Genomic DNA, 19,323 nt, shown 5'->3' on the forward strand with positions numbered 1-19,323 from the left:
CCACTTGCACTCTGGGACATATTTAACACACTTCACATATATGGTTTTTTGGTTGGATTCTGCAACGTGGACATCACATGGACTCTAATGCAATACTCTTTAATTGCCAATGTAGCTTCATTTTTCCTAAATTGCATCCCAATCGAAAATTCACAGAATTTTTGAATAATTCAACCATGTGTTATGGAGGTATATGCGCATGTCTGGGAATTCTGGTGCCCTCATCGCATCATAATTTGTCTCGTACATGTGAGGGGTAGGTTGATACGGTGTCGAAACTTTATCAATGGCCATGTTAGGTGCACCCCCACAACAAAAATTATCATCGTCGGCCAAAACAGGTTCTTCAGTTTCTTCATCTTCGTTGGAATCATCATGGATTTCTCCCCATCGATTTTCAACATCAACATCAACAGTCAATTCCGAATGATATATGTTTCTCTCCTCATACTGTGTTGCTGCAGTTGTTCCACCGACTTCATTTCCACCTTCCAATAGCGCCATAAAACTGTTTATCGATATGTATGTCGGGTACTCAAACTCAATTCCGAAAGCCATTTGAGATGAATTTCCAACCAAATTTCTTGATGACCTAGGAACATCATATATCTTACACACATCAACAAATAACTCAATAACTGCAAATTTGTTGACTCGTGTAATCCAATCATGGTTCCAATATCACCATCTTCTTCAACTAGTACTGCAACATATCTAACTGAATTGAGACATAACATAAACATGTATTTCAAACCATCAACTGTAGCTCGAATTTTCCTTTCTATCATATGCTTCATTTCTACAAATGTGATGTCCCTTTTGAACATCATATTTATTGGTCTTTCAACTAAAAAACAACTCCGACCTCATTTTCCATAATATGTTCATTATAATGGACAATCGTGAAAACGTTGTTGCTTATTTTCTCTACAAATTCAAAATTTGTATTTAGAATAAAAAAATTATGGTACACTATGATAATAAATCGTAAAAATAATATTATACAATATAAAAATAATATTAACATAACAACAATAGTAAATTTAACAAATATTTATAAAAATAATATTAACATAATAATCAATAGTGAAATACCTCAAATAAAATTTCTTCAAACTTAATTCACCATTTTTATGCAAAAAAAATATTGGACTAATTTCAAAAAATAACAGAAATTTAAACCAATTTACCTATAATACATACTCAAATTAGAATAATGAAAGAAAAAACACACACCAAACTATCTGAAATGCTCCCTCTATTAATCTTATTTGTAATTGCTCTCTCTATCAATTGCAATCATTGTTTCTATCTTTAACTTTAGATATCACTCCCGATATCATTCTTACATATATATAGCTAAAAGAAATTCTTTCTTTTTGTTCAACTTGTTATTACAGGGTATGGGTTAGGATAAAGATATGAGTTAAGCTTTTATCATTCGAATATCAACTACTAGCTACCAGCTACCAGCTACCAGCCTGCACCTACGTGATTGGTGCATGAGCCATGCAGTAGGCAGAGACGCATGGAGTGCATGGCGTCTTTGGATTTTTGGGGGTGGGAGATGCCTAGACTCCATAGTCTCCGAGGGGTTGGCATCGGGTGGGTGGGAAATGCCTAGACTCCACGGAGGCTCCTAAGAAGCATGGACGACAATGTGTTAGCGTCGGCGTAGGGCATGGACGCCGGGAGAGTAATACGTCTTGGGCTAGACTATAGCATTACCCCATTAACAAATAATCTCTCCACAACGTTATCTGACTAATTATTTTTTCTCACCGCATATCCAACAAAATCAACATTAATATTATTAATATATTTTCTTAAAATTAATATACTAATATTTTATATAAAATGTGTAAATTTTACTTTCAAACCGTTATTTTTTATATATCAAATCTCAGTAACCTAAGTTTCCATTCAAAATTAATTTAATTCAAACAAAAATAATTACAAAAAATACTTTATAAATTGTAGATTTTAAAATACATAATTTCATTTTTCTCTCCAAAATTTCAAATTATTCGTCTAAACATTATAATTATATACTTTTATTTAATTAATTATTATAAAGTAAATTATATAATTCATCACTAAATTAATATCAGTCAAACTAAAACGATGTCACTTGCCAATACATTATAAACTTTATTGACTAGCATTACTCCCATAAAGATAATTAAGGTATATATGACTAAAATGTAACAACATGATAACTTAGGTGATCATAAGATAGCTTTTATTATTAGGGTGACAAAAAAAATATAACCTTAATTTAGTGATCAATGAGATAATTAACCCTTTTATAATTGTCCCAAATACACTTCATGGCCCGAGTGAATCCTCTTGCTCTTTCCTGTTTGGCAAACGAGAAAATATATGTTTTCCTCTCTTATATTTCTTTCCTAACATCTTCGTCCTAAAACCCTAATCTTTCTCTTTCAAATCCACCATAATTTACTCTTTTTTTCTTTCTATTATTGGGTAGGGATTTCCAGGTAATAACTTCGCGCCACTCCCTTTCTTTCTCCTATTTAATCCTCTTTATTTTGTTTTCAATTGTCGGCGGTCTTTTCTTTCTTTGAATTCCCTCTTTCAAATATGTAATCTATTTTAAAATTTTTGAAAAACATAAGATAGGGCTAGCAAGTTTCGTTCAAAGTAACTACAAATCTTATGTTCTGCACTGTTTACTTTCTGCCCTATTTTTTTTCCTCACACTATCATTTCATGTTCAACGGCGGATTTCGACTGATTTATTTAGTTTGAATTCTTTTTCATTGCAGGTTTTATTTTTGTTTTGCTTTGATTCTTTATAAGTTTATTTTAACATCGATTTGAAATGCCTGGGGTAATACCAATATTACCCCTGCCGGCACCACCGTCCGATGGAGATTTAGGGCCATTACCACCATCTCAGGTGCCGGAAACTCAAAATGAAGAGACTCCATCGATTGAAGAACAAAATAAAGCCAGCTCAATTGCAACCCACACTAGAACTATAGGAATCATTCATCCGCCTCCTGATATTAGGAATATTGTTGATAAAACTGCTCAGTTTGTTGCCAAGAACGGACCGGAATTCGAGAAACGAATCATAGCAAATAATGCTAACAATGTTAAGTTCAATTTCTTGACTAGTTGTGATCCCTACCATGCTTATTATCAACATAGGTTGTCTGAATTTCGAGCTCAAAATCAGAATCAATCTAACTCCCAACAGCTGCAACCGGATCTGCAGCCTGTTGATTCTGCTCCAACTGAGCCTACTACAGCTGCAGCTGCTGATGGGAATGATTTGGCAGCGGCTGTAGCTAAGCCTGATCCTGCTGCTCCGTTTAGACTGCCAGTGAATTAGAATCTTGAACCTCCTGAGTCAGCTCAATATACTGTTAGACTCCCTGAAGGGATTACAGGGGAAGAGTTGGATATCATTAAGCTGACGGCACAGTTCGTTGCACGAAATGGGAAATCGTTCTTGACTGGATTGACTAGTAGGGAGATTAATAATCCCCAATTCAACTTTTTAAGGCCGACTCATAGTATGTTTACCTTTTTTACTGAACTTGCCGATGCATATTCCAAGGTGTTGATGCCTCCTAAGGGTTTGACAGAGAAGTTGAGTAAGAGTGTTGCCAATATGACAACTGTGCTAGAGAGGTGCTTGCATAGGTTGGAATGGGAACGCTCACAGGAGCAAGCTAGACAGAAAGCAGAGGACGAGATTGAGCAGGAGAGAATGCAAATGGCAATGATCGATTGACATGATTTTGTTGTGGTTGAGACTATAGACTTTGCAGATGACGAGGATGAGGACTTGTCTCCTCCAATGACAATTGAGGAGGTCATAAGGAGGAGCAAGGTATCTACTATGGAAGAAGATGAAATTGTTGAGCCTGGAAAGGAGGTTGAAATGGAAATGGACGAAGAAGAGGTACAGCTTGTCGAGGAAGGCATGAGAGCCGCTAGCATCGAAGAGAATGATGGTGAAAAGAATGATGTAAGAACAAACGAGGAACCTGAACCACCGATGAGAATTGTGAAGAACTGGAAAAGGCCTGAGGATAGAATCCCTGCTGAAAGGGATCCTACCAAGTTTGTTGTTTCACCGATAACTGGTGAACTAATTCCTATTAATGAGATGTCGGAACACATGAGAATTTCCTTAATTGATCCCAAGTACAAGGAGCAGAAAGAGAGGATGTTTGCAAAGATTAGGGAGACAACTCTTGCACAGGATGATGAAATATCAAGAAACTTTGTTGGTCTTGCACGCACACGTCCCGATATCTTTGGTACCACTGAGGAAGAAGTCTCGAATGCTGTCAAGGAGAGATTGAGAAAAAGACAGATGAGCAACCAAAACAGTTATATGGGATGGTCATACTGGAAGCATTGGACGAACTGCAAATCAAGCTATGTCTCAAAATATGATGGGAGAGGATCAAAACGACGCAGCTAACAACAATGCTCAAAACCTTCCTGGTCCTGCTGCTGCTGCTCCTCGACCTGGTGTTCCATCAGTTCGACCGCTTCCCCCACCACCTGGGCTAGCTTTAAATCTCCCTCGTGTTCCTTCAAACGCTCCCCAATATTCTGCAGCTTCGAGTGGTGGGCTTCCTATGCCATTACCTCAACCTCGACCCATGAGTGTTCAAATTATGCAATCTATTCGTCCACCACCACCTCCAATGCAAATGGCACCTGGCCAACCACACATGATGATGAACCGACCACCCCAAATGCCTCCATCAATGTCCATGAATGCTCCTGTGCCCCCTCCACCAGGTTCTCAGTTTACCTGTGTCAGTTCCTAGACCCTTTGCCCCTCTTACCTTCCCATCACCTGCTATGCCTATGATGCAGCCACCACCACCTTTGCCCCAAGGAATGCCTCCACCGCCACCACCCACGGAAGCTCCTCCACCACTTCCTGATGAACCCGATCCAAAGAAACAGAAACTCGATGATTCCATGCTTGTTCCCGAAGATCAGTTCCTTTCTCAACATCCGGTACGAGGATCCCTTGCCCTTATTCCAAAGTACTCGGTATTCACTTGTTTCATTGTATCTGTAACAACTGTTGATTGGGATCTCTTGTAGGGACCTGCTCGTATTACTGTATCGGTTCCAAACCTCGACGAAGGAAATCTCAAAGGACAACTTCTCGAGATCACGGTGCAGGCCTTATCCGAAACGGTTGGCAGTTTGAAGGAGAAAATTTCAGGGGAGATCCAGCTTCCTTCGAACAAACAGAAACTAAGTGGAAAAGCTGGGTTCCTGAAGGACAATATGACTCTTGCATATTACAATGTTGGAGCGGAGAAACACTGGCTCTTTCATTAAGGGAGCGTGGTGGGAGGAAGAGATGAGAGGTTTTGAACCAGGCTATTGTAAGGTTTGTGTTTGAACTTGAAAATTATTGTGGGAATCTTTTGGTGATTACATTTGCATTGGTTGGGTCATGCATTATTACGAATTTATGAGTATAGTATTTTACTAAAGATCAGGTGATGTTATCTGTTATTTTAGTTTTGAAGAATTTTACAATAGATTTTTTTTCCTCCTTACTCTTCTAATTTGATGGATCTTTCCTTTGTTACCAGCAAAAATGAGAAGAGCATAATTAAACCTTGTTTTATGATTGAATCTTTTGAGGGGAAATAAGCAAGGAAAGGCCATGGTTTGAATTTATATAATTATGTTTATATTAATATTTATTAAAATTTAAATAAAAAACTGGATTGAATTTTTACGATCTTTATCAATAGTAATTCACGTTTATTCATGATTTGCTATCTTAGAAAAAGAGAAAAACTAGGTGAACTCTCATTTTCAAAATTTTGATAAATTGGTCCTAAAAAAGTTGGTCCCTGTTAATTTAGGAAGATGAAAAAAAAAATTAATCCCTCTAAAAAGAGCAGGAGTTTAATCCATATTAGTTTGAAAGAGAGCAAATTGGTCCACCTATAAAAGAGGGAAGCAATGATTGATGAAATAATTTTTTTTAATGTTTACATAATATGTCAGTTTGATAATAATTCTAAAAAATGATACATAATTTACACATTATGCAAATGTTAAAGGGTTGAATTTTTTAGAACTGGGATCAAATTGACATAATTTATAAATGTTGAAAGTTGAATTTATTATCATATCAATCAAAATTATATATAATAATGTCATGATTAAATGTTGAAGGAGAGAAGATGGGGAGTCTCAGGTCCGAATCAACCCATTCGTGTCTCAGTGTTTGTGGAGAATATCAGCAAGCAGATTCATCCCTATATTGGAAAGGTTCTTGCCACTGACTCAGAGCCATTCTGCGCTCAGATGTTGTAATTTTTACAATTAAAAAATGAAGGCCAGATTGTGAGATTTTCTGCTTGCAAAGCTGCACGACCTTGGACACGATCCTGTAACCCCGCATGTAGCAGGCACACTTGAATACACGACTCCTGAGCTAGCAAGAACCGGGAACGCAAGCACAAGTACTGGTTTATATGCATGTGGTGTGTTTATGCTCGGAAGTTGCATGCAGTAGAAGGCCGGTTGAAGCACGAGTGCCACCGGATCAGACATTTCTTGCTGACTGGCTTCAAAACCATTTAATCATCACACACAATATATACAAATATGAAATTATTGAAAATCCGGAAACCAAAATATCAGATCCAAACTAACACTGCAAACAGTAAGATTTATAGTTTCAAATGCTAAAGAATGAATAAATAAAAATAATTCAAGGAAATCAGGTCAAACTGGTAAAAATAAAGGAACTTTTATACCACAGCTCCATACAAGACAAGGCATGAAGTGGGAAATCCCAAACTATATCTTTGCAGCATTGATGCTGGAAACAAACACAAGGTTATGTCACCAGTTAGTATAAGATTAATCTAATTTAAACATGATAAAAAATTATAACAGAAAATGAAGAAGTTTAAGTACAAGAATATATTATAACCTCAAAATACACCTTGATGTTAAGGTACACGTAAACTAAAGCTGGAAATAGATATCAATAATCATTCACAACTAATGATCGTTACACAACCAATCCAACATTTTAAATCAAGATTGATTTATTAGGTCGTAAGAGTAGATCAACATATAAGATGGCAGTGCATAAATTTGCAGAGAAGCCCTTGCCGACCATTTCCGCAAGAAGTTGGGTTGCCTTTGAGGTAGAGCTGTTTCGGAAAAGCCCCTGGATCATTACATTATAAGAGACTATATTAGGCAAACAATCATTATCTCCCATGCTCCTAAGCAACTGATATGCCTCATCTGCTAATCCCTCTTTACATAATCCATTAATCATTATATTATATGTGTAAACGCTGGGTTTTAAACCATTGATGGACAGTTCGTTAAACATTCTCTTTGCAAATTCAATATGCCCAGCTTTGCACACGCCATCCATTAGTATATTATAAAAGATAATATCGAGTTCCAAATCACTATTCCGCATTGCCTGAAAAGCTTTCAAGGCCTCTTTAAGTTTACCACATTTGAATAAGCCATCCACCAAAATCGAATAGGTCAAAAGATCTGGAACTACTCCAGAAGCAAGCATCTCCCTTAAAAGTTCACATGCAACAGAAACTCTCCTTAAATGACACATGCCTTGCATTAGAGTGTTGTATGTGATGATATTCGGGGTTGGTCCTGTTCGAGATATTTCATGAAAGAGTTCCATTGCTTCGTCAAACCTTTTAGCTTTGCAATATCCATTGATCATGATGTTGTAACTCCGTATATTAGGTGCACAACCTTTTTGAATCATCAACTGAAATACTCTACTAGCTTTATCCATTTCGTTTTGCAAGCAATGACCATCTATCAATGCACTATAGGTAACAACATTAGGCTCAATGCCTTGGTTTCTCATTGTGTTGACAACGTCTTCAGCTTTAGAAACCATTCCCTGCTTGCAATAGGTATCAACCAATATGCTATAAGTGACAACATCAGGCTCAATGCCTTGCTTCCTCATCGCGTCAATGGTATCTATAGCTTCAGAAATCCGATCATCCTTACAATATGCATCGATCAAGGTATTATAGGTGAAAATACTGAATGAAATATTGTTCTCTCTCATTTCATTCAAAAGCCTTGTTACCTCCTTTTGCTGGCCCAAATTACACATAGCATGAATTAAGCAATTGTAAGTAGCGATATTTGGTTGATTTCCCTTAGCCTTCAATTCAGAGAAGAGATCGAGAGCCTTCTTCAGCAGCCCGTTCTTACAGAGACAGTCAATGACAGTGCCATACATTATATTGGGTGCGAAACCTGTTTCTTCCACCATCCTTAAAAACCTAAAGCTCTGTCGGTGTCGCCGGTCTTACACAACCCGTTGAGTAATGTACTGTAAACAATTATCAGGTCGGTACCCTTTTTCAACCATTTCATCAAACAAATTCACAGCCTGAGCAAACTTGCTTTGTTTGCAAAGTCCATTAATCAAATTGGAAAAGGTTACGACACTAGGTTCAACACCTAACTTCAGCATTTTCCCCAAAACAGACAACCCGAAATCAACTCGACCTAATTGACAAAAGCAATTAACCAGGATGTTGAAAGAATAAACATCATAAGAAACTCCAGACAATTCCAGTTGGCCATACATAGAAACAACAACTGCATAATGTTTCAATCTAACAATGGGTGCTAATAGTTTATTGAATTCCACAATTGAAGGCTTTGGGTACTTCTCAATCATCTTATTAAAGAAAAACAAAGCATCATCAACATTATCAAAACGATAATTCTTTTGTGGGTTTCCCTTCACAGGCATTGAATTCTTGTTTAAAGCATTAATGTGAGTAGCGGTGGTGTTAAAAGAAGAAAAAAAGAAAAGTGGAAAATAGAGAGATTGCATCCGCCATTAACAATAGAACGAACAGTTAACGAAGAATTAAGCTTCCCATACCTTGAAACTTAGCAGAATCTAAGAAAAAGGGATGAGCTTGAAATTAGTAGTTCTCCAAAGACAAGAAAGGCAAGGAGGGAGAAAGCCAAAGATGAAACTTTTAAAGTATGGGTTTTGCCCTTTAGAAATAAACTCGTAGTTTATTCTTTTTTCCTTTTTTTAATTCTTTTATCTCTTTTCTAAATTAAAAAAATAACTAAAAAATAAATCTTCAAATTATATTTTTATTATTATTTATTTATAAAAATAAATCTTTAAATTATATTTTTATTAATTTTAAATTTTTGAAATAATTTTGATAAAATAAATATTCAAATTATATATTTTATTCATTTTGGGTGTTTGAAGTATTTTTTCAATAAGTGTTTTACGTTTTATTATTTATTATTTTATGTGTCTGATTTATTACTGTTATTAAAAAATTCATTAATCATCCAAGATGTAACATATGTCATGTTTATATATTTTTTAAATATTTTAGAGAAACTCAAAATTATTATTATGTTTTTTTAATCAAATTTTCTCTAAAATCTAAGAAAAATTTCAAACCCCTAAAATCTTTAGTTTCAACTCCCAATTTTCTATTACCATTGCTGCCCAATCTATGACTTTGGCCCCTCCTCGCCATCTAACTATTGACTAATCGTCATCCTCGTAGTCGCCTCAAATGTAACACCCCAATTAGGGGTTAAATTTTAAAATTATAAAGTATTGATTTAATGGAATTTTGAAAGAAACGGTAGATTAAATTGTAAAATTTCAAAGTTGGCAGACCATTTTAAGAAGTAAAAATTCATGACTAAACTCATAATTTGACCATTTTTCTTAGAAGAAATATTAACCCATTCCCGTATGCTTCTGGAATTTTTCCAGTTTTCCTCCCCTTCAACTCCGATCTACTCGTCGTCCGACCTCTGATCGACGAACCGAAACCACATCATGTTCGTTGTCGACCGAAGAACAAAACCCCTTAAACCTTTCGTTATGAATCGTCGTCGTTAATTTGAGTTGGAAGTATCGTCGGTTTTAACTCGATTTAGTTGGTTTTTCGTTGATTCACGACGATCCGACCATCCGTTTTCGACACCTCCTGCACCATCTTGTTTCTTGCATCCTTCCGAGTCCGCCGGTGTCCTCCGTTTCTCCGTCGTCGTCGGCGCGTGGAGGGGTGAGAAAGTCAAAGTTTTCGATGTTTCGGAATCGAGCTCTCCGACGTTCAAAATTGTGAACTGCGCTCGGTAAGTGTCTCAAAATAACTTAAAATAATTTTTAAGATTTTTTCGGAATTTTCTGACACCGTATCACTGTTCACGCACCGCACGCGCCGCCACTACGCGTAGGGAGTGCTAATTTTGTAATTAATTTCTGTTAAGGTGATATTTATGTAAATTTTGGGTGTTAGTTTTGTAAATATTTGTAGAATGTGCTAATTTTTAATTAATTTCTCTTAGGGTGATATTTGTGTAAAACGGTCGACTGTTGACCAGCGTTGACCACAGTTGACCAGCATTGACCGGTATTGACCGAGCGTTGAACGACCTTTGACTTTGACTGGGTATACCTATCTGACGTTTTTCGACGTTCTGAGTCCGATTCCGTAGTCCATTTTTCGAAATTCGGACCCAAAGGCCTCGAAATTGCCAGTCAAACCTGTTGACTTTGACCGAAAAGTTAAATTTTTTGAAAAGTCATATTTTAAGTTTTTGATGTCTCGAATCTGTTTTTGGGGTTTGTTTCGCCAAACTCGAACCCGATAAAATGTTTTTGATTAATTTATCACCCGATTCGATCTGTTTTTCGGAATTAAGCTCCGCTTTTTATGTGATTTCTGTTGATATGGATTCGAGGAAATATTGGAAGTTGAATTAAAGATCAAAGGCGTTCGAATAGAATTTATATGGTCGATAAACCATCCAGCTCAGTTGGTAGAGCACAAGGTTCTTAACTTGAGGTCGTGGGATCAAGTCCCATGGAGGGCATTTCATAATTCGGGGTCTCTACGCAAGTTGCTCTCAACTTAGTGTTGGGGGCAGCCTACTATCTTACCTCCCCCTTACCCCATTACATATGGGAACAAGGGATAACCAATCAGTATGGCACGAAAATTGAGGTAATACTTTACTACCTCTTTATGCTTTATGAAACATGTGAATATTGGTAAATGCATGATTATGATAATATTGATCTCATTTGTGTAGTTAATTAATTTTTATACTTGATGTGAATACGGTAAAAAGGTTCAGTAATTTATTATGGTTCAGATGACTGATATAGGAAATTGAGGGATTGTTAGAATTAAATTACAAGTTCTGTGCTCAGTGATAATGAAATCAACCTGGATCTGTAACTTATAATTTATTTCATCAAAGGTTAAATGTTAAAGGTACTTGGATGAGAAATTATGAGAATAGTGTGATATGATAAAATTACAAAAATACCCTTATGTTATAAAAAGATAAGATTTGACTATGGAACTTGGATAAGAGGTTTTAAAGACATATTGATCTGATGAAACTAATGATGTGCACAAAAAATACTAGTTTTGCTTAGAAAATATGGATAACCGGTTTTTAACCCAAGAGGATTTGAGCAAGAATCTAAGAGTCTGTTAAGGGAATCATTTCAAGATCAAAGAATGTTTGGGAAAGCAATCCAAATTATAAGTATGTTCGTTAAGAGTTAATACCGAAATTATCTGGTTAAGAAATTACGAAAATGCCATTGAGAGGTAAAAATAGTCTGTGTTGACCCTGAATGAGAAAGTAATTTGAAAATTCATATTTAACTCGATAAATTACGAATTTAATGGTTAAGATCCATCTTTGTATAGAAAATTCCTGATAACATGTTTGTAACTTCTGAGAAGGCAATTAACCTGAAAATCTCTGAGCTAAGAATAAATTATTGAGGGTGCTCTTTTGTTGTTCGGAAGAACTGGAAAAGATGATACATTAAAATTAAATAATAAGATCATATGGGAGGAAATGGTTGTAATACACTGGATCTGTAAACTGACCAAAATACCCCTGGAATAAGAATGACCAAGAATATCACCAAGCCCATGAATGAATAGATATCCTCAAGCTTTGAAATTAATGGAATAAAATTGAGCACCAAAATGACAAAATACCCTTATGGCCTATACTAAGTATATGTTTTGGATTAATTAAGGAATCCAAGTAAATATGGGTGTTGTACTAACCTTAAAAGTAATGGAACATAATTTAAGTGAGTAGATCAACCCTAAAGCTATCAATACCTGAATGGCATAGATATTACTTGAATGTGTGTTCGTCTTCTCAAGTTTGGCTCGATGATAATTTTGGAAGTATTCAGCTCATATCAACTCTAGATCACATTCATACTAAGAATTGGACGTTTGTTCGACAAATCAACTACGAAGACCAAATTGAATGGAACAAAAGTACAATATGTATATGAAATTCAGGAACGTTTGAATTACTCTAGAAAATCCCGAAGTAACTGGAATGGACTTGAATGCTAAATGAACTAAGTAACCTCAATGACTGAGGATTAAGTAAGTGATTAGGAAAAGCATGGAAACTCGGATAAACTTATATGATGTATCATCTCTATGGATTATGAACCACAAATCAAGTACGTCAGTATTTTATGGTATCGTGGAAGCATGAAAATGAAATAAAGAACATTAGAATATATGTTCGACTCCTTAAGATATGTTCAATGATAAAGAGTGAATACCTGGTAGAACAACGAATAGACCGGTCAACATGCATTAGTTTTGGGAGTTGTTAAACTTGAGTTATTTCAATAATCCGATAGATCGACACCGACTGTAAATGTTTGAATCTTCATTTCTTCCTTATCAGCTCAAGTCACATTCTGAATAACTGATGATTCTGTCAGTTATTGAACTCTTCCAATAGTTATTATGAATTCCGACATTCTATCGGTATACTGAAGATCCATGTGTCTCTACCTATTAAGATTATCTTGTACCTCTGAATAATATCATAAACTCTGGTGTGTTCCCTAATCACATAAATATTTTTATCTGATTTCCGACTTGAATTCTGTTCTGATATATTACATGAATTCTGTTCTGATTTCTGATATGGATTCTGTTCTGATATTTGATCTGAATTCTGTTTTGATTTATGATATCTCCTTTTACCGACGGAGAAATGTTTTATCTGGGGGGTTTATTGTTGAGAAGAATACTTACAGGTTCTTCGGCTTTGTGCTCAGGGCCTAACTATTGTGTCGGGGTTGTATGGTTCTGGGGAACCTACACATTATGTTGTGTTTGGATGGGGGAATTTACTATGGTTTTTGATAAATGTTTTATTTGGGAGTATTGTTGGAGGAAGAATATATGCAGACTCATCGGCTTTAAGCTCAGGGCCTAACTGTTGTGCCGGGGTTGTATGGTTCTAGGGAACCTACACATCATGTTGTGTTCGGTGGAAGGGATTACTATGGTTTTTGATAAATAAAAATATGTTTTAAAAAAAGATTTGTATCTTTTTACTGGTTTTACGGGAACACACTAGATAACCTATTCTGATCTCCTGAACTTAGTCATCTGAAATAATTCCCTGAACTGAAAGCTCATTATCTGTTACTACCTGAAATATCCGTAGGATCTTCGCTCAGCATAAAAATCTGTAGATGTTTGAACCGATAAGGAAATATATGTTTATCTATATATGTACGTTCTTCAGCATCATCTGGTAGTTCTGTATTACTGAGCTTTCCAAAACTCACTCTATTACTCATCTTTGCAAGTTAAAAGAATTGTACCAGTGCAGTTATCAACTTCAGTAAGGGAGTTCTTCCGGCGTTGTTTGTAGAGTATGATATATGTGATTAGGGGGCATGTAATTGTATTTTGTTTTATATACGAGTTTGAAAAAAATATGTTTTATTTATGCATAATGATAAATCATTTTATAAGTTACATGTTTTAATAAAAGTTTTAAATTTTCCGCTATTTTTACAGTGGGTTGCTCCGGTGGCCCTAATGTGACAACCCAGATCGGATCGGGTTACCCGCATCAATCGTCCCTTAATAAAAAAAATTGAAGCTCGACTCGACTCGATAGCTCATGAGCTTAAATTTTCTCAGCTTAAAAAACTTGAGCTCAAAATATTCTCAAGCAAGTCAATTGAAGCTTAAACTCGAGCTTGGTTCAAGCTCGAACTCGAGTTTGAATCTAAACCTTAAGTATATGAAAGTCTTATATTGTATTTGTGAATAAATAACATATAAATGTTAATATTATTAATAATTTAATTTAAAAAATTAAAAATTTCATATATATTTTTTAGTTGCTCACAAGATTTTGAGTCTGGTATCAAGGAGCTTGCTATGGCTCGTTAAAAATTTAAATCGAGTCCATCTGAATTGAGTATTGATCAAACTGTAACAAAATCAAACTCGAATAACTCAAAATAATACAACCCTACTTACGACCTTATCATTTTTCAAATACAATTGAGATATCAATCATAATTTTATAAATAATATTAGAAAATCTTCAGGGTGCCCTTGAATGAGAAATTTTGAAGATTTTTTAAATGTTGATACTTTGAAATGATTAATTTCGAAAATATAGTATTTATAATTTTTTTTTGTATAAACAATTATATTAAAAATTGTTTATCAGAATTTTATGAGTTAAAAAATAATTATAAAAAAAATATTGATATTAAAAATTAATAATATAAAAATATACAATATGGAATTTATCTTATTTTGACAAAATTTCTTTTTATTAACTCATGCTTCAACTCACTTGCAAAATGTAATTGGAATGAACAAATATTTAACTGTCAAAGTTGCAAAATCAGTTTAATTTTAATTGCCAATTTGCATGATTTCCCATTCATCAAACATGATCCATCACTCATATTCTTGAATCCAATTCTCATGATTTTTCATTTCAAATTCCTAAAAAATATTTCATGCATTGGTTATTACTGAAATCTCTAAGTTTTCTTCCACTGCTTTATCTTGGATTTGGCACAATGAGAGTAACCATTGTTGCTCGGGGACGAGAATTCGCCATGGAAATCGGTTTCCAGGAACCTGTTTTAGCCATCAAAAGTAAGTTAGAACAGTTCCTGGGAATTCCAGCAGGATCGCAAACACTTTCGGTATCCGGTTGGGAGCTCGTGGATGGATTAGACATGGATGATTATCCGATCGTCACACACGGTACCAAAATCGACCTTACCGCGACGAAACCGCTTTCGCCACCGATTAATCATTGCAGTAAAATGCAAATCGTTGTGAAATTTTCGGCTAAACAGATCACCATGGAGGTCGATACGACGGAGACGGTTCGCAGCTTAAAAGAAAAAATCCACATCGTCGATGGCACACCGATCAAAAGAATGCTACTCTTTTTCTCCGGAACAGAAATGACAGACGATTTCCGGAACCTGAGTGAATACGGGATATCCGAATCCTCGGAAATCATCGTTTTCTTGAAAACCATGAATCGTTTAAGGGAAGAGCCTCCGTCGAAGAAGCTGAACATTGTGGTGCAAATGTCTTCCAGCCTGCTGAATGCGGCCGCGATTACGTTCGAAATGAAGGATTGCAGCACCGTTAACGAATTAAGAGAGTTGTTGTTGAGCAGAAGAATTCTTCCCCGAGACGATTACTTGTTCATACACAAGCAAAGGATAATGCGTGAGAATTGTAGCTTAAGGTGGCATGGTGTTGAGAATGGGGATTGCCTCTATGTCTTTAGAGGCACTGTTAGTCGTACTGGATATTAATTAAGACATTAAATCAAAAAAACAACAAAACAATAAATGTCCTGTGAGTTTACATTAACAAGTTAACTTTCAGTACAAATCAAATAGCAAAGAAGTCCAATCAAAATAGATTTCTACCCAAAGTCCAAAGATCATTCAATTTCAGTACAAATCAAGCTCATCCTTCTTCTTTTTTTAATTTAATTGTTGCCTTTATATACTCCGTTCTATCAAACGAATCGTGATTATCATTATAATTTCATCAAATTTTAGCCTTTTAATCCACAGTTTTTTTCTAGAAAAAAAATGGGCAAGGCCATAGGTTCTCGAGGTCTCAAAATATGCTGTGGAGTGACTGCAATTCTCATACTTATTACTGCTATCGTTTTCACTGCTTTGGCCCTCACTCTTTTCAAGCCAAGGAACCCTGAAATCGCAGTTTACCCTCAAGGCTTCGACAACATTGATTTTGGTCCGGGAATGATTCTGAATGCGAGCACGATAAACTCTCCGTACCCATGTTAGTGACTGTCAACAATTGTAACTACTGGAGCTTCAAGTTCAAGAACACCGTGGGTTTTATAAACTATCGTGGGGCTGTTGTTGCGACGGTTCCAATTGAACAATCATCGGTTCCTAGCCGCGGGAAGCTCAATATCAGCACGGTGGCCGATTTCAAGGTGGAGCGTTTGATCATGAACACTACGTTTTGGGCGGATGTTTTGTCGGGATCAGTCAATTTCTCGTCGGTTGCCACGATGCATGGGAAGGTGACGATGTTTAAGTTGTTGAAGATTCATGCATCGTTTCCTAGCAAATGTGATATCTCGATTTTTATCCCAACTCGAAGTGTTCAGTCAATTTGTAAGATGAAAGTTAAGGTGTAAAATTTGTTTATTTTTATTCATAGTCATAGCATCAGAGTGGAGAGATTTTTTAAAACCATTTATTTTTCGTTCATTAATCAATTTTTTTGGGTTCAAATTGAAGTATTTTGGGATGAATTAAATAGTGCATCTTATATGGTTGTACGTGTGCAATTAGATATTTATTTAAATTCTAATTATTAATCAAATCAGATTTAATTATAATTTTAATAATCGGTGATTATTTGATGATTAAATTTATTTAAATAAAATAAACTATATGATAAAGATTCTTAGCGATTGAATATTTGGCTATATAAATAGAGAATATGTATTAGTTTTTGAATGACGAGAAAAATTATTTTAGAGAGATATAATCATTTTATAATCTTTATAATTTTTTGGGTTTACTTTGTAAAAAAAAGTGATAAGTTTTTGTAAGATTATTAGGATAGTGTTTTAGGATGCTAAATTTTTATTGGATTATTGGGAAAGTGTTTTGGGATACATCGGATTTTGATATATATATATATAGAGTTTAAGATACATAGAATATCATCTATTTACACCCTTCATGATCTCCATTTTTATAATTAATTGTTATTTTTCTCATTTGTAGAGGTAGATATTATGTATTTGTACTCTTCGTAATCTCTACATTTATAATGAATTATTATTTTTCTTATTATTGGAGGCAGATATCATATGTTTATACTCTTTGTGATCTTTACTTTTATAATAGACTATTATTTTTCTCATTCATAGAAGTAATAAAATCTCATCACTTATGTATATCTAATTTTATATTGATGTCGATTATTATTATACTTTCAAATTCTTTAACATATGTTGATGTCCCTAACCTTATTCAACGTGTTGAATTGAAACGACACAACAATTTTTAATGGATCTAGATGGCACTATTTTTGGTAGTTTGCACTCCCAAATAGTGAATATGGAACCTATCTCTACTCTTAATGAAACCTATCCATTGGTTAGTCAAGAAGAAAGGCAAAAGAACATTGTGAGGATAGAGAAAAAAAATAACATTTGCAAATACAAGCATCAATTGTAAAAGGATGATCAAGTCTACAAGTTCAAAAACTGCACAGGCCATGGGATCCAATGATCTACCCACTTGTACTCATCGTGGGAGATATGGTCATGATTATTACCACTGTTATCTAACCCTACTAAATAGAGATGTAGTGGTAGATAAAATTGAATTATTTTCGAGTCGATTGTACCTTCAAGCAAGGGTATAATAGGGTTGAGATGAGCCCGAATATATTGTACCTTCAAGTAAGGGTGTAATCAAGTCGAGATGAGCTCCAATAGTAACAAATTTGAACTTGATTCATGTCTCAAGATTTAGTTTTAGTTTAAGCTTGCTCGATGGTTATCAAATCAAATTTATTTTGTAATAGAAGATAAATGTTAAAATATTATTCTATATTTTAAATTTTTTATAAGAAAAGTTTACTAAATACTAAATATTCAAATAAAAATATATTCTTCAAAAATAAAATGGCTAAGCTTAAATAAGTTTAAACTATCCATTTATTCTTTAAAAGACATTCTCAATTTATAAATATAAATGAATTTAATAAATTTTAAATTAATTGAAATTTATATAGAATATGTGACATTAATCTTAATCACAACGTATTAATTGTAGCTATAGTTATGTTTATTCAACAACAACAACAACAAAACCCTGATTCCCATATGCAATGGGGTAAGGGGGAGGTAGGGTAGTAGGCTGACCCCAACGCCAGGTTGAGAGCAGCTTTCGTGGAAGACCTCCGGCAGTAAGAAAATTAAAAATAAAAATAAGATCAATGCGTGTATAAACCAAATGACGTTAACATGTATAAAAGACAGTGATCATGGATGGATACAGTTATAAGTAGGATGAACAAATTTTAGAGGGATGAAAATAAATTACCAATAAAAAATACATATAAATAATCTAAAATAAGGAGACGACTGTCCCACCCTTCTCCCTCAATCCATCCCTGACGGTGATAAAATGTCCTTAAAGATTATATTACTTTGATTTTGTTCTTAATATTATATTGATTTAAAGGGTGCTGTAAATGATTGAATGCTCCTTTGTGCTTTCCCTTTCAATTATTCCCAATTTTGTGTATATAAAAAATAATTTTGATTAAGATACGGGATTCTGTTCTAAGATTTTATTCTCTCTTGTAAATGATAAATAATTAGGTTTAAGTATAGAGGTCGTTGGTGGCCGGCAAATAAACTGAAAAACCGACCCTTATACAATGTTTTCAACCAAAAAGATATATAGACAAACTATTAACATATTACTCATTGTTGAACTTTACCCTTGATTGTCCCCCCCCCCATCCCCCAATAATAAAATTATGTAAACTATCTTAGCTATTTTGATTTGATTATTTATAAAAAACTATCTTATTTATCATCAAATTATTATCGTTTTTCACTTTGATTATTAAAATTTTAATAAAACAATCATTAACGTTTTGTTTTTGTTTTGATCACCAATTATTAAAATTAACGAGTTAATATGTTTTTTTTTTGTTTTTTTTTGTTTTTTTTTTTAATTTTTTGCGTCATCTTTTTCTCATATGGTTTAGATAAGACTCGATAATAAAATCATGTATAATAAATTGTTATAATAATTTAATTTGATATTGATTAAGTTTAATTCAGTTAATATTAATAATATATTATTTGTTTATAATCTTTTTAATTATTCGTAATGCATACATATCTTGT

The 19,323-nt window shown here is 34.4% G+C and overlaps 2 protein-coding genes and 2 pseudogenes across 2 annotated transcripts; 3 read left to right on the forward strand and 1 right to left on the reverse strand.

The window, feature by feature from the left end:
• The first annotated feature begins 2,789 nt into the window (after positions 1-2,789).
• On the forward strand, positions 2,790-5,390 carry LOC120203742 (annotated as a pseudogene).
• Positions 5,391-7,071: 1,681 nt separating this feature from the next.
• On the reverse strand, positions 7,072-8,846 carry LOC120203743 (annotated as a pseudogene).
• A 6,107-nt stretch (positions 8,847-14,953) lies between these two features.
• On the forward strand, positions 14,954-15,712 carry LOC120203688. Its single transcript, XM_039203875.1, has one exon. The coding sequence runs from the start codon at positions 14,954-14,956 to the stop codon at positions 15,710-15,712; it is 759 nt and encodes a 252-aa protein (XP_039059806.1).
• Positions 15,713-15,997: 285 nt separating this feature from the next.
• On the forward strand, positions 15,998-16,578 carry LOC120203823. Its single transcript, XM_039203993.1, has 2 exons — positions 15,998-16,163; positions 16,217-16,578. The coding sequence occupies exons 1-2, from the start codon at positions 15,998-16,000 to the stop codon at positions 16,576-16,578; spliced, it is 528 nt and encodes a 175-aa protein (XP_039059924.1).
• The last annotated feature ends 2,745 nt before the right edge of the window (positions 16,579-19,323 follow it).

The sequence above is a fragment of the Hibiscus syriacus genome, unplaced genomic scaffold (assembly GCF_006381635.1).
Source record: "Hibiscus syriacus cultivar Baekdansim isolate YM2019G1 unplaced genomic scaffold, ASM638163v2 tig00010263_pilon, whole genome shotgun sequence".
In the NCBI taxonomy this organism is placed as follows: Eukaryota; Viridiplantae; Streptophyta; class Magnoliopsida; order Malvales; family Malvaceae; genus Hibiscus; species Hibiscus syriacus.

What these genes read in the sequence shown, in the direction of transcription:
- LOC120203688 (XM_039203875.1), top strand. Translation starts at nt 14,954, where the DNA reads ATGAGAGTAACCATTGTTGCTCGGGGACGAGAATTCGCCATGGAAATC.
- LOC120203823 (XM_039203993.1), top strand. Translation starts at nt 15,998, where the DNA reads ATGGGCAAGGCCATAGGTTCTCGAGGTCTCAAAATATGCTGTGGAGTG. An exon ending in CTTCGACAACATTGATTTTG is followed by an intron (nt 16,164 to 16,216) that starts GTCCGGGAATGA and finishes TACCCATGTTAG; the next exon opens with TGACTGTCAACAATTGTAAC.